This window comes from Chiloscyllium plagiosum, chromosome 2 (genome assembly GCF_004010195.1).
Source record: "Chiloscyllium plagiosum isolate BGI_BamShark_2017 chromosome 2, ASM401019v2, whole genome shotgun sequence".
Taxonomy (NCBI): Eukaryota; Metazoa; Chordata; class Chondrichthyes; order Orectolobiformes; family Hemiscylliidae; genus Chiloscyllium; species Chiloscyllium plagiosum.
The window spans coordinates 137,587,285-137,601,154 of NC_057711.1; the positions used below are offsets into that span (position 1 = coordinate 137,587,285).

At 40.6% G+C, this 13,870-nt stretch overlaps 1 protein-coding gene across 2 annotated transcripts in view; it reads left to right on the plus strand.

Annotated features, from left to right (window-relative positions):
* Positions 1–877: 877 nt before the first annotated feature.
* The window catches only part of hacd4 (3-hydroxyacyl-CoA dehydratase 4), a 34,473-nt gene continuing 21,480 nt past the window's right edge, over positions 878–13,870 (plus strand). Inside the window, exon 1 of one of the 2 annotated variants that reach the window (XM_043718962.1) lies at positions 878–1,102. In XM_043718962.1, coding sequence (XP_043574897.1) covers positions 1,044–1,102 — 59 coding nt within the window. In that variant the 5' untranslated portion in view covers positions 878–1,043. The remainder of the gene's footprint in view (positions 1,103–13,870) is intronic. The other variant, XM_043718964.1, reaches the window with a different exon arrangement.

A 13,870-nucleotide genomic window follows, 5' to 3' on the forward strand; every position in this document is an offset into this window, starting at 1 on the left:
TCTTCCACACTGTAGGAGCTTTATGATTCTATACTGAGGTTTCTCTGCTCAGTAACTGCTTTAGAGTAGTATTCTTTATTTTGTACTCTCCCCATGTTTTTCCAACCAAGATGTATCGTGTCACACTTTGAACTTCCATCGGCCACCAATCCATCAACCCTACAAATGTATTTATTTGACATTTGACACTGTCAGCCTCACAGTTTCAGACAGTTCTAAGTTTAGTATCATCTGCAAATTTGGAAATTGTGTTCTTTACACTGCGGTCTAGAAAATATGTGCCAAAGGTATGTATATGGAGTAAGGCTGCAGATCGGCTCATCGAAGGTGCATTCTCGAAGGGCTGAATGGCCTCCTCCTGTTCCTATGTTCATATCATTAATATATATCAGGAAAAGCAAGGGTGTCAGCACCGATCTCTTGGGATGTCCACTACAATTTTTTTTCCAGCCTGGAAAACACCTAGGAATGATCACTCTTTCCCATCATTCATCCTGTTGTGAATCCATATAGCAACTTGACCTAAACCATAAGCACCAACTTTGCTCACAAGCCTATAGTGAGGTGCAGCCTCCAACTTCTCTGACCAACTAAGGCTTTTGAAGCTCAGTCTTTAAAATAATTTCTCCTCTGAACTGTTTCCAAAGCCACTTTGTCACATTAATGCTTTACTTTGTCAAACTATGTGCCTGCTAAACTTTCTGCAGAAAACCAAGCTTATTTTTTTTTTAAAAAGTTTCCAAATAAGCCACAAACTTTTATCAAAACAAATCCCGTTTCGCAACATAAGTTGTGTGAAAAGATGAACTTCTTTCTCGCTGGTTTTGCATTAACACGAGGTGCTTCTGCCATTTCCTGTGAGCGTGTATATTTTTATAAATCAACCACCACTCATCAAATCGCCAGCTTTCTGCTGCTGGTCCAGAAACAAGATACTTTCCATACATGGGAGTCCTGACGTCAGGCTTCCTGAAAAGTATGCGTCGCTTTAACTTCCTTAAGAACTCTCACTGGAGAAGCTGACTGTCTTTAAAGTGAAGCTAATGAAATCCACACTTAGCTCAGAGAACCAGGAGTCGGTCAGTCGCCCACCCCGGACAAGGTAATGAAACAGCTTCTGGGTTACTGCTGATGGGTCAGAAAAAGCATGCCTTTTTGTTGAATTGTTTCTCTTTTATTATTTGTCGGGGGAATCTGGAACTTGATCAGCTTTGGAAATGTCAGTTATAGGTTTCCTGTAATTCTCTAGATCAGGAAAAGGGAGTCGAGCGGACAAGAGGCGTCCGGACAGCTAGGATTGTGGAGTTTTACACCCAAGGTGCTCATTGCAAGACAAAAGCTAACATAAACTGAACTGACTGCCGATGTTGGAAACCTTTTAAAAAAAAAGTTAAAGCAGAACACGTTGGCAATACTCAGCAGTTCGGGAGGTAAAGAGGAGTAGAATGCTCGGTAGTTAGCTAGTTCAGTTGGCTGGACAGCTGATTTGCCCTGGGCGAAAGTGAGGACTGCAGATGCTGGAGATCAGAGTGGAGAGTGTGATGTTGGAAAAGCACAGCAGGTCAGGCAGCATCCGGGGAGCAGGAGAATCGATGTGTCGGGCAAAAGCCCTTCATCAGGAATTTGCCCTGGAGAGTGATGATAACAGTGTGGGTTCAATTCCTGCACAGGCTGAGGTCACCATGAAGGACTCTCCTTCTCAACCTGGCCAGGTGTGGTAACCCACAGGTTAACCTATCCCACCAGTTCTCTCTCTCTCTCTCTAATGAGAGAACAGGCTCTCTAATGTGATCTGGTGACTGTACCATTACCTGATTACGACAGTTGCTTTCGGGGATCCTGTGGAATCCACCTGAAAGTCTTCATAACAACTGGAGAATGATTCCAATTATGTTAAGGAAAACAGTTACTCAGGAAAGGTTAGACTATTAAATACATAAGCTAACTCCCGAGTAACTGTTAAACTGATCCCATAAATCACTCACACAAACCTCCCAGACCCTCATACCCTAGACACTAACCTGACACTCCCTATGTATAATCCTGAACTCCATGTCCCTCTGTTACACCAATCCCTCCACCCCTATAACCCTGCTATTGACTTGAATCTCCCTCACATGGTACAAACCCTCCCCAGCAGCTTCCCCCCATTAAACATAATTTCTGTACCCCACCCTGACCTACCCTAAAGACTTTGCTGCCTCTTTATCACTTTGCACCCTGGTAGCCTACCTCCACCCCAGGGGGCACTCTAACCACTTGTGGGATTGCCACTCCCCAGAAGGTCTGGTCAAATGTTTCAGGCTGATGACCAGGGCAGATGAAGTCCACTTGAGAACGTAACTTTTAAAAAAGTTTTGCGATTTACATATGAAAGAACTGAAACCAACATGATCATTCTAAAAGATGAGAGACTTAACAAACAATCCAGGTCTTTTTCAATAATTTTAGTTACATCACACTTTAAACTTTTGCTATAAATTCTGTGTCTTACAATCTAATACTCATCAACCACCTGATGAAGGAGCAGCGCTCCGAAAGCTAGTGCTTCCAAATAAACCTGTTGGACTATAACCTGATGTTGTGTGATTTTTAACTTTGTACACCCTAGTCCAACACCAGCACCTCCACATCATAATGGAGAATGTCAAAAGCAGCAGCTCCCATACCAAAGGTCTAAAATATCACCTAAAAAATACTCTGCAGCTAACCTGAGCCTTAAAATTTAGACATAAGTGCTAGTATTGTATATTAATTCTACTCGCTCATTCTATTTACATTCTTTCTTCCCTTATCATGTTCAATTCTGTCAAAGATTCGCTTTTTAGCTGGTTGCATGGATATCTGCAAACACTCAGGGACCATCACCGCTCACTCACTCTACCCCAATGAATACTGAAGTCTCGGTAAAGCACCCTTCCACATCAGTTAACAGTTTCTAAGTTCACACTGAGAATCTGTGAAAATGTAGGATTCCTTTGTTTGTTTTCCTTTCAGGAGTTGACTAAACTTGAACTTTTAATGGGCAGTGTGGGTGATTTTCTGATGCTGCACAAGCAGACAAGGATCTGATACAGCACTGTGATTTTGGACAATGTTGTTCGATTGAGAACTATGTCAGTATCCTGCAACATCCCTTGCTTCTGAATATAATTTGAGACACATTTTATCAAATGGAGTAGGCTGCACATACGGTTCTCTGGCAGCATGATCTATTCTGCCTTCGGAGTTAATTCCAGGATGTGGTGGACATCCCAGTTATCTGCTGCGCTTTTCCAACAACACATTTTTCAGCTTTGATCTCCAGCATCTGCAGTCGTCACTTTATCCCAGTTATCTCCCAGTGAGTGATATAACATGAAGAAGAATTCATAGTCAAGCCTGAATGAATTAACATTGAAATATCAGAGATCAAAATGACAGGTTTTGTTTTACAAATGACTTAATAAACAGTTCGTAAAGCGGTGTCTATCTATGAATGTGCATAGAAGTGTTTAAAAAATAATTGAACAGAGCTATGTAATTAAGCACAACTGGGCCTGCCACAGTATGAGATCAGAATAATAACTGATGTGGCAAGCGCGTGCAAACATAAAGGAGTGAGTAAAGGCCATCAGGTGATTCAATGCTCACTTTATTTAATTAGCAATTGCCACCTTTATTTTGTTCACTCATGGCACTTGGGCATTGATGGATGGGGCACCTTTTATTGCCCATCTCTGCTTGCCCTTTAGAAGGAGGTGGTGAGCTGCCTTCTTGAACTGTGGTTGTCCATTGTAGGTAGACCCACAAAGCCCTTGGGGAGGGTTTTTGACCAGTGACAATGAAGGAACGATGACATATTTTCAAGTCAGGATGTGGAGTGGCTTGCAGAAGAACTTAGAGGTTCCCATGTATCTGCTGCCCTTGTCTTCCTGGATGGAAGTGTTTGTGGGTTTGGATGGTGCTGTCCAAGTATCTCTGGCAAATATCTGCACTGCATCTGGCCCAATGGCCTCACTTTGATCCTATGTCATAGAGTCATAAAGACATACATCATAGAAACAGGCACTTTGGCCCATCGTAGTGAAAGTGAGATGAACAAGGGGATTAGAGATTAGAGTCAAGATTAGAGTGGTACTGGAAATGCATGGCAGGTCAGGCAGCATCCGAGGAGCAGGAAAATCAATGTTTCAGGCTGGAACCCTTCATCAGGAAATGATGAGGCCCACCATGTCTTCGCTGATCAACAAACTACATTAATTCCATTTACCATTTACCATGTGTTATGCTCTTATTCAGGAAACTGATCCATTTCACTCTATACCAAGCATACAGTTATCAAGTGATTCTGCTTCAGGTATGCTTGTGATAATTGCAACTCACCCCACGTGAGTTATTATTATTATTATTCTGTAATATATACAGAATATATACAGAAGGATAGACTGTAAAAGATAGGGAAGGATCTTTCTATTTGAGAGTCTACTCTTAAAGGTTACAGAGTCACTTCCTACTGAGGCAAACTAGACTTAGAATGTTTCTGACACATTTCCAAGTCTAGCAGGAGGGCACATATGTGGTCCAGTCCTTCGAGCCAGTATCATCACCTAATATTGATTTTGAGTTCATTGATTGACTTCTTTCAAGAGGTTTGACTATTTTGACATCTGTAATCATCTCTCATTTTACTTCTTTTTCACAATTAACTACCTGCACAGGCTGTTACGTTGGTTAATCCCCATGTTCAGAGTTGAAGAGTGTGGTGCTGGAAAAGCACAGCTGGTCAGGCAGCATCTGAGGACTTCAAGACGTGGCTGAAGAGCTTCAGGGCACAGGAGATGTCCTTGGGGGGGGAGAGAGAGGGGGTGAGGGGTGCAGTGAGAGAGAGAGAGACTCACTGAGATCCTTGTGGAGAGAGGAGGAGACCTTCTTCAAGGTGGACACTCTTGGAAGGGGCTTTGCAGTAAGGTTATAATTAACTGCCCGGAGGCTCTTCAGCTTCAGCTTGGATGCTACCTGACCAGCTGTACTTTTCCAGCACAACATCATTTGACTCTGATCTCCAGCATCTGCGGTCCTCACTTTTCCTAATCCCCTTGTTCATCCTTGCTTTCAAATTACTCTATGATCTCACTCCTTCCTATCCCTGCATCACTTTCGCTCTTCAACCCTCTGAGTTTCCTTCACCCAGACTCTTGTGAATTCTCACTTTCATTTTTTTTCTAAGCGGTGGAATTTATTCCTGAAACCTACTTGTATCCTCACCTGTTTCTTCACTTTAATGCTCTCCCATAAAACTACCAAGCCTTTGGTCACATGTTCTCTTACCTCTTCAAATGGCACTGTCGGAGAATTTAGCCCAATTAATCAGAGATCAAAACACACAACTGACAAGGATTTATTTAACAAACAGTGATATTGTGGAAGAGACTTGATCCCACTGAAACAGTCACTGACAGGCTGTTCAGAAGGAACTACAGCTTCTTCCCCGAACAGAGAATACAGTGGAGTGTTATACCCTTACAACATTGAAGTGTGAATTATGAGACAATGGTGTGAGTTGTACAACAAAGAGAAATAAAGTTCATTCATTGAAAAGATTCAACTGTCTGGTGTCTGACAATGAGTTTCTTGATTGACTCAGGAGATTCCGATCCTTGGCTGGAGTAGGTGTTACTGGGTTTCATCCTGGTATCAATGTGTGTGTATTGTTGAGAGGGCAAGCGAAGTATCTTTGGTACCTCCTTGTCTGGGTACTCTTTGCGAAGGCTTGACCCCTAATGGGAGCAATTGTGCCCTAAGGACACAGCTATGGGCTATTGTGGATTGTGAGGCTCACTATCAGTTAATCTGAAGAAGTATATTCTCTTGGTCTGGGGCTGGATGCGTCATGTCTTGAGGTATGTGTGATGTCTGGGGCGGCTGGTGTGGCCAACTTGAAGCATTGTGGTTACTCTTAGTGGCTAAGTGCAGACATTTTGTGTTGCCTGTTTTGTGGCCATGAGGAAGCTGGGACCTGTATTTTCTCCCACAGGCACATTTTCACATTTTGTTTCATAATGCTGAATATTAAAAGCATTACTCAGATAAACGTTGTTATAAAGGCCCAAGATAAAATAACTTGTCTACTCATAAACCATTTCTGGGAATAGTAAATCTACAGGGTAAGGAGCCACCTATAATTTGATGGTACTTCATAATCTCAGCGGTCAACAAAGAGATTGTGCTGGGAAAGAGAAAAGCAACATTGATACATAGGGTTGCTGCACTTAACTCATTCTGACAAACCTGTCTAACTTGAAGTTCCATCATCAGTTAAAAACAGGCAACATCAAATTGGTCACCTTATTCACACCTTGTCTGCTTTCCCTTTCTACAGAATTCAATGAATGAAGATGTACAATGAGTGACAAATTCATGTTATTGTTTTATTAGTTGGCTAATTTGTTGTGAAGTTGTAAAAATGAATATAAAAACTGTATTTAATTCACTTGGAGTGGAAATGTTTCCTGATTATCGAGGTGGTGCTGAGGGTTTTTTCTCCATGTTAAGCGTGCGATATCTCAGCTGAGAATTCTCATTGCTATGTTTACCATTGGTGAGTCTGTTTTTATAAGGATAATCTATACTTTGTTGATTTAGAAAGTGCAATTTGTGAAAAGCCTTTGCTTGCTACTGTGATATCTCACAGTACTTGTTTCAGAACTTGAGGTATATTTAACTTATATCATGATCACTACCATCTTCTTGTTAACTTAATCAATTTACGATTCATCAAGGCTTCCTCGGCAGCAGCTCCTGCTCAGGACATGTACTACCTAAAAGACCAGGTCACCTAGGTCCTTCCATCCTGCAGAGTTCTGCAGTCTCTGTCCTTTTGAAGAATGTGCTTTTCTAGTCTTCCAGCCAAAGTGGAGAGACTAACATTTTCCCACAGTATACGACTCGCGGAGTGAGACATGTCGAAGGAGTCTTTATTCCTGTGTCTAGCAGCACAAGCTGATCATTACTCAGAGCTCTTTAGCATGGGAGAGGTTCCTGGATCAGTTTTCAAATGAACACTCTTGTCCTCCCAGTCAAATATAGCATTTCTATATGTTTCACGTTACAATAATTACCTGCAACATTGATGACATTGTTAGCCATGTCTCCCTCAATCTGTACATCTAATCCTGCAAACACTTGATCAATGATGGACATCTCTATGGATAGCCCTAGGTCCTTCCATGATCTCATGATGTTTACCAGACACCCTTATCACTAGTCATTGGAATTTTACAATGTATGCTGTATTCATTCGCATTCCAATATTCTCCTTCTCAGACATTTGCCAGCTACATCGCATTAATTGTTACTGACTTATCACTAATGGTTTTTTTCAAATTCTTTAAAACAATTTATATTCCTTCTAATAGGAGCTACAAAATAATGCTAATTTCTATGAATTGCCGTCAAATGTATAATATAAAGTTAGTTATATATGAACTTATATAATTACATCTAATGTTATAATCCTTTGATGAGGAATAGCTTCTCTCTATCTTGCAAATTGGTTCAAAACAGAAGTTTGATTCTGGAGGGGGACCATCCCCTCACTGTCTTTGCTTCAAATACCTGCCCCACTGATTTCCCTACTAGATAAAACATATTTAAACTCTATTGATAACGATGAAATTCAGTCACTTTCACAACTCTCTGCGAGCAGAGCTGTGAAGCTGCAATTGTTTATTTTCAAAGTTTTACAAACTCTTTTGCTCTCTTAGCGGTTTTCTGTTTACACTATTTGTTGCTCCATCTTCCATGCTAATGTGGGTGGGGTCTCTTTTTACTGTCTATAGTTGGCTGCTCATAGAATTCAACTAAATCCCTGCATGGAAGTTTGAAGGTTGCATTTTTAATTTCACAGTACTCATATGGGTATGTTTAATATGTAATAACAATGACAGTATGACTATACATTATTGTGGGATTATACTTTTCTTTTGGCTCTTGCTAAACTGTAAACTTCAGGCTGCTTGTTACTAAATGTCTCTTTTGTAAGTTTTTCAAGGATGCTTTCTTATCAAAAATGCTCATGTGCTTAGAGCTGCCTGTCTACAGAAATCTAATTAAATTCCCCAAGGTGTAATTTACCAAAAGTGTGTGTGTTGTGTGTTTCTGTGTATGTGTGTGCGCAGTTTCCCCTTCTACTGTATATGAAACTTTTATAATAGTTTGCTAAAAAAAAAAGTTTTCATCTGTGTCTCAGTTATCAGGGATGCCTTATTGACTATACTCCCCTGTCTTCTCTCACTGAGATCTTTCATTATCTTATCTGGTGACCCTCTATGGAGGCCACAGTCTGGCTGTGAACATCTGTTATATGTAGCTGCCAACCCCTTTTGGCAATCTTGTTTCAGCTAAAAGCTCCTGGCAGCCATTTTAAGTCAACTTTAGCTATGGGTAGCTGCAGCAACTCCATTGTTTGTTTTTTCACTTTATCTGTGTTTCTTTGCAGACTGTTCACTACTTACTTTCCCACATACCTTTGCATCATCGGCAAATTTAGTAACCATACACTTTATCCCTTCATCCCCCAAGACGTTGATATAGATTGTAAATACTTGAGCCCCAAGCATTGCTTCTGTTGGCACTCCACTCATTGCATCTTGTGAACTCAAAAAAACCTACTTGTCTCTATTTCTGTTTCACTTTAGCTAACCAAGAACATTGAACATAAAACAATACAACACAGGAATAGGCTTATTGGCCCATCATGTCTGTGTTGACCATGATTCTATTCTAAACTAATCCCACCTGCCTGCACATGTTCTATATCCCTCTATTCTTTGCCTGTTCATGTGTCTGTCCAAATGCCTGTTAAATGTTGCTAATGTATCTACCACTGGTCCCAGCATGATCGGGTGAAGACCATCCCCATCACAGAAGTATTTCCACCAAATGAACTGCAGGGGTGTCTGAAAGTATTCACCATCACTTTCTCCTCCAGGGCAATTTAAAGATGGACAATATGTTTATTTTCATCGTCGGAAAGTGTGGTAGTGGAAAAGCAGAGCAGGTCAGGCAGCATCCAAGGAGCAGGAACGTCAACTCTCCTGCTCCTCGAATGCTGCCTGACCTGCTGTGCTTTTCCAGCACTGCACTTTTCGACTCTGATCTCCAGCATCTGCAGTGTTCACTTTCTCCCAATAATATTAAAAATCACACAACCCCAGGCTATAGGCCAACAGGTTTAATTGGAAGCACTAGCTTTCGGAGCGTCGCTCCTTCGTCAGGTGGTTGGTATCTCCAAATCATGTTTCCCAATAATGCTTATTTTCCCCAAGATGCCACATCTTCAGCATGAAGTACCAAATGTACTTTGTCTGATTGATTTAACAACTTTAATGGATCTAAACTGAGCTAAGACGAAACAGAGTGACAGTGAATTAATGGTGCAAATCAAAACAAAAATAAAGTAAATTACTTAGTTATCCTCACGGAGTTAAGGCTAATTAAAGATTTTACAAGTTTCGAATTGATAACAATTCACATGTAATTTTAGAAGCTTTTTTACATAAGCAGAACAAAATATGAAAAGGAAGAAAGCCAATTTGTCTCTCCTTTTACCTTGGAGAAGAGCCAGGAATTTCCAAACAGTTCCCAAATTACAGAAAAGCCTCTAATTGACCTCTGGATATACTTGCTTGTGGAAATTCAATCTCTTGTCTCAAGGGAGAATGTATCTGTCTGAATACCCACCTGGCAATGCGACTGGACTGCTCTTTGACTGCAGTTTTTTTAAATAGGTTGGAAAACAGGAACTAATAGTTTGAAGAAGTAGAATTTGAAGTGTCACTGTCTCCTGTCAGCAACAGTCCCAAAACAACTTAAGATAATTACTGATCAACTCTTGCACTGTTGAGCTGCTACCGTCAAGCATGGTGCTAATTACTCTGCTGTAAAGTATAAGTATCCTATCGTAGAGAATAGAAAGATTCATAGTGCACTGGGGGGGGGGGGGGTTTACGTTCCTAGGGTGCTCTTGCCAGTTGATAAAGAGCTAGTTAGTTCTCTTCTCAACTTCTAGCTATGGGCCTGGAGGTTGTAAGTTATTGCACCTGAAGTATATCCAAGTGGCAGCAGATTTTGGGTTAGCCATTGTACAGAATGTCCTATAATTAGAGAATGATTTTCAGCCAAAAGCAAAAATCACTACCTTACAAATCTAGAACTGATACCTTTTTTTGTGAGGAAAGTTATTGAAAAGTATATACCTTCCAGAATCATTATATGTAGCACTCTGGAGCACTGGGATGGATGTAAACTACCACTTAGCTTACTCACTTAACTAAAGAGTTAAAAGGTTAAGGTTAGATCTCAGAAGGAAAGGAGCAATATACTCCAAGATATTAGTGGAGACAATAATGAAATTTATTGGTACTTATGAATAACTAGTATAGAAACTTCAGTGAGAGACGGAGACATGGAGTTAAATTAAAAGCTCCTGAATTTACTGATCACGTTCTGCTGTTCCAATACTATCTTTCCATAAGCAGTATCATGTTTGCTTTCCTACTGAAATACAACAAATGCCCGAAAGCTTTGTAAGCTAGACTTTTTTTGTTATTCGCACATGGTCAACATTTGTTACCTGCTTGCCTCAAGAGGCAGTGGGGAGCTGAATTTTTCAACCACTGCAGTCCATTTTGTTTGGTATGCCCACAAACTGTTAGGGAGGCGATGGCGGGATCTTGACCAGATACGCTGAAGAAACAGTGATGCATTTCCAAGTCAGGATGGTGAGTGACTTGGAAGTGAACCAACAGATAGTGCAGTTCTGATGTAACTGATGCTGCAATCCTAGATGGTAGTGGTCATGTGTTTAAGTAAAGGTAAAGTCATCGTAATCTTCTCTCCCATCAGAGAAAGATGACTTGTGGTAGCTTAATCTGCAGGCCACCACACCTCAGGCGAGGGGAGAGGTTGAGGAGGAGAGTCCATCATTATAACCTCAGCCAGTACAAGAATTAAATCCAGGCATTTGGCATCAATCTGCATTACAAACCAACCACCCAACCAACTCAGATAAATCAGACAATGAGTTTTAAAGTGAAGCATCTTTGGTGAATTTCTGCAGTGAATCTTGTAGGGGGTACATGCTATTGCTGCAATACACTGGTGGTGGAGGGAGTGAATAGTGAATTTTATGCCAGTCCAGCGGACAGCCTTTGTTCCGGTCGAATCAAACATTTTGACTGCTGTTGCACCTGCACTGAGTGGCACCACATGTTGAAATAAAATCAAGCAGGCTGTTTGCTCTGGCTTGTATCAGCTTCTTGAGTGTTATTGGAGCTGCACTCTTCCAAGCAAGTGGGGAATATTCTAGCATACTGCTGACTTGTGCCTTGTAGATGTTAGGACAGGCTTTGGGTGTCAGGAGGTGAGTTATTCCATACAGTGAATGGCCTTTGACCTGCTCTTGTAGCCACAGTATTTATATGGCTAGTCCAGTTAAGTTCTTGGTCAGTGGTAACCCACAGGTTATTGATATAGATGAACTAAACTTGCCAAAGAAAACTAATGCTTGCTATTACCTAAGTACCATTTTAACATGATAGCTGTTAGCTACTTCCAATCCATCTTTCTCGCATTGAAAATTGACTGTTAGAAATTTAGAGTCTCATTCCTTTGGGCTTTAATTCGCACTGAAGGTTTAAAAATTGGAAAAATTATGTTAATTTTTCAGTTTTAATTTTCTTTCTTCAGTACATCATAATCCAATCTTTCTTTCCTTGTCTTTGTCTCCTACCTGATTTTTGCATTGAATTCATATTCCCTCATGAGTCCTTGCTCTGTGAATTTCTCAAAATTTCAATATAACTGGCCAAGGAGATGCAACATTGTTCACCCAGTTTATTTGGGTCCAACTTCCATAGTTTTCAATTTGCCAATTTAAAAAAAAATCTACATGTGCAAGTCATTTCAAATAGTGGTAGATGCTCATTGGTGCTTGGCATCATAAGTTATATTCAATAATCTAATATGATTGATTTCTGACTGAATAGTTGAATAAAATAGTGTGTGTGAAGAATATAAAAGCAAAGCTATACACACTATACCACGCTTGAGTAAATAGCTTCATTAACTGGTTTAATAACAGATTTGTTATAGAAATTGTAGCAGAAAATAAGGCTATTAAAGTAGTAGAGTCCCAGAGTCATACAGCATGGCAACTCACCCTTCAGTCCAACCAGTCCATGCCAAACATAATCCCAAACTAAACAAGTCCCACCTGCTTGTTGGCCAAGGTACCAGTACCTATGTCACTATTACCTATGTATCAGAATTATCTGCTCTCACATTAATCCCTGTTTCTTTTAATATTTTTAAAGAGCATATGATTAGCCAACTTGGTCTCAAACGTTATGAATGAGTAGCCTGCTGAAGTCATGCACTCAGCTTCAGTAGTCATAGACACACAGTAATAATTCTGCATGGAGCAGTGCAGAGCAGCCTCATGGTGTTACGATGTTAATCTTGTACATTTTGGGGAAAGAGCCAACAATGACCTATTCAGATTGAGCGCACACACAATTGTGATCTGGATCCTGAAGCTTTAGGAGGTTGACTGGTTTTGGTTTTAGTTTGAAGGCAGTGTAAGTTGCACAGTTTCTTGTCTATTCTGTATTATTTCCATAGCTGTGGGTTATTTTCTGTCAGGGATAAGATACATCATTGGAAATGGAGAAGTGACTTGGTACAGTGGTGAAATCAGCCTTTCACTAAACTCTCAGAAAACTATGTTCCTCTTCCAATGAGTTTCCTCAACATAAAACCTCCTTCTCCCCCCACCCCTCACCAGATTAGCAATGAGATCCTGGAAAATTGTGACCATTTTCAATATTTTAGCAGCCAGCTCTCAACAAGGGCAGATATGAACAATAACATTTATGGTCACCTCCAGTGTGCCAGTACATTCTCTGGTTAACTGAGATGAGTACTTGACGACCAGGATTTGAATCAATGTCCCCAGGCCATTCGCCTAGATTTACTAGTTCAATTATGTCACAACTATTTCTCCAACACCCCTTAATAATCCAAATTTGTCAACATAACTGTTGATTATGACCTGAATTATCATTCCTAAAAGCTTTTCCACCCACAAATGTTAAACCAATTGGTCTGTCATTGCTAGGTTAACAGCTTTTCTTTTGGCAATTTTCCAGCCCTCAGGCACTACCTCTTTATCTCAGGAAAATTGTAAAATTTTGGCAATACCACTACTGTTTCCATCCTTCACTTGCTATCAATGAATGCATCTAGTGACTTATAGACTTTAAGTACTTTCTAAAGCCTGTCCTTGATAATCTTTTAGCCTATCTACTCTTTGAATAGGAGTGCCTGCAGGCTGGAATCTCCACGGTTGGATTCCCTGGCAGGACATGATGGCCAAATGTGGCTAAACCGGTTGATTATCAGCCTGATGGCAGGTAGTAAGAGTAGGATATTCTCCTGGTCAGCTGGCCTACCGAGGGCAATGGCAAACCAATGCAGTACTTTAGAAGGCAAATGAAATATTGTCCTCCATTGCTAGAGGGATGGAGTTTAAAAACAGGTAGGTTATGCGGCATTAGTATTGGATGCTAGTGAGGCTACCTTCGCATGGAGTACTGTGTACAGGTTTGGTCTCCTAACTTGAGAAAGTATGTACTGGCATAGAGGGAGTGCAGAGGAGGTTCACTACGTTGATTCCTGAGTTGAGAGAGTTAGCTTATGAGATGAGATTGATTATACTCAATGGAATTTGGAAGAATAAGGGGGGAATCATCTAGAGATGTACTCAATTATGAAGGGAATAGACAAGATAGAAGCAGGGAGGTTGTTTCCACTTGCGGGTGAAACTAGA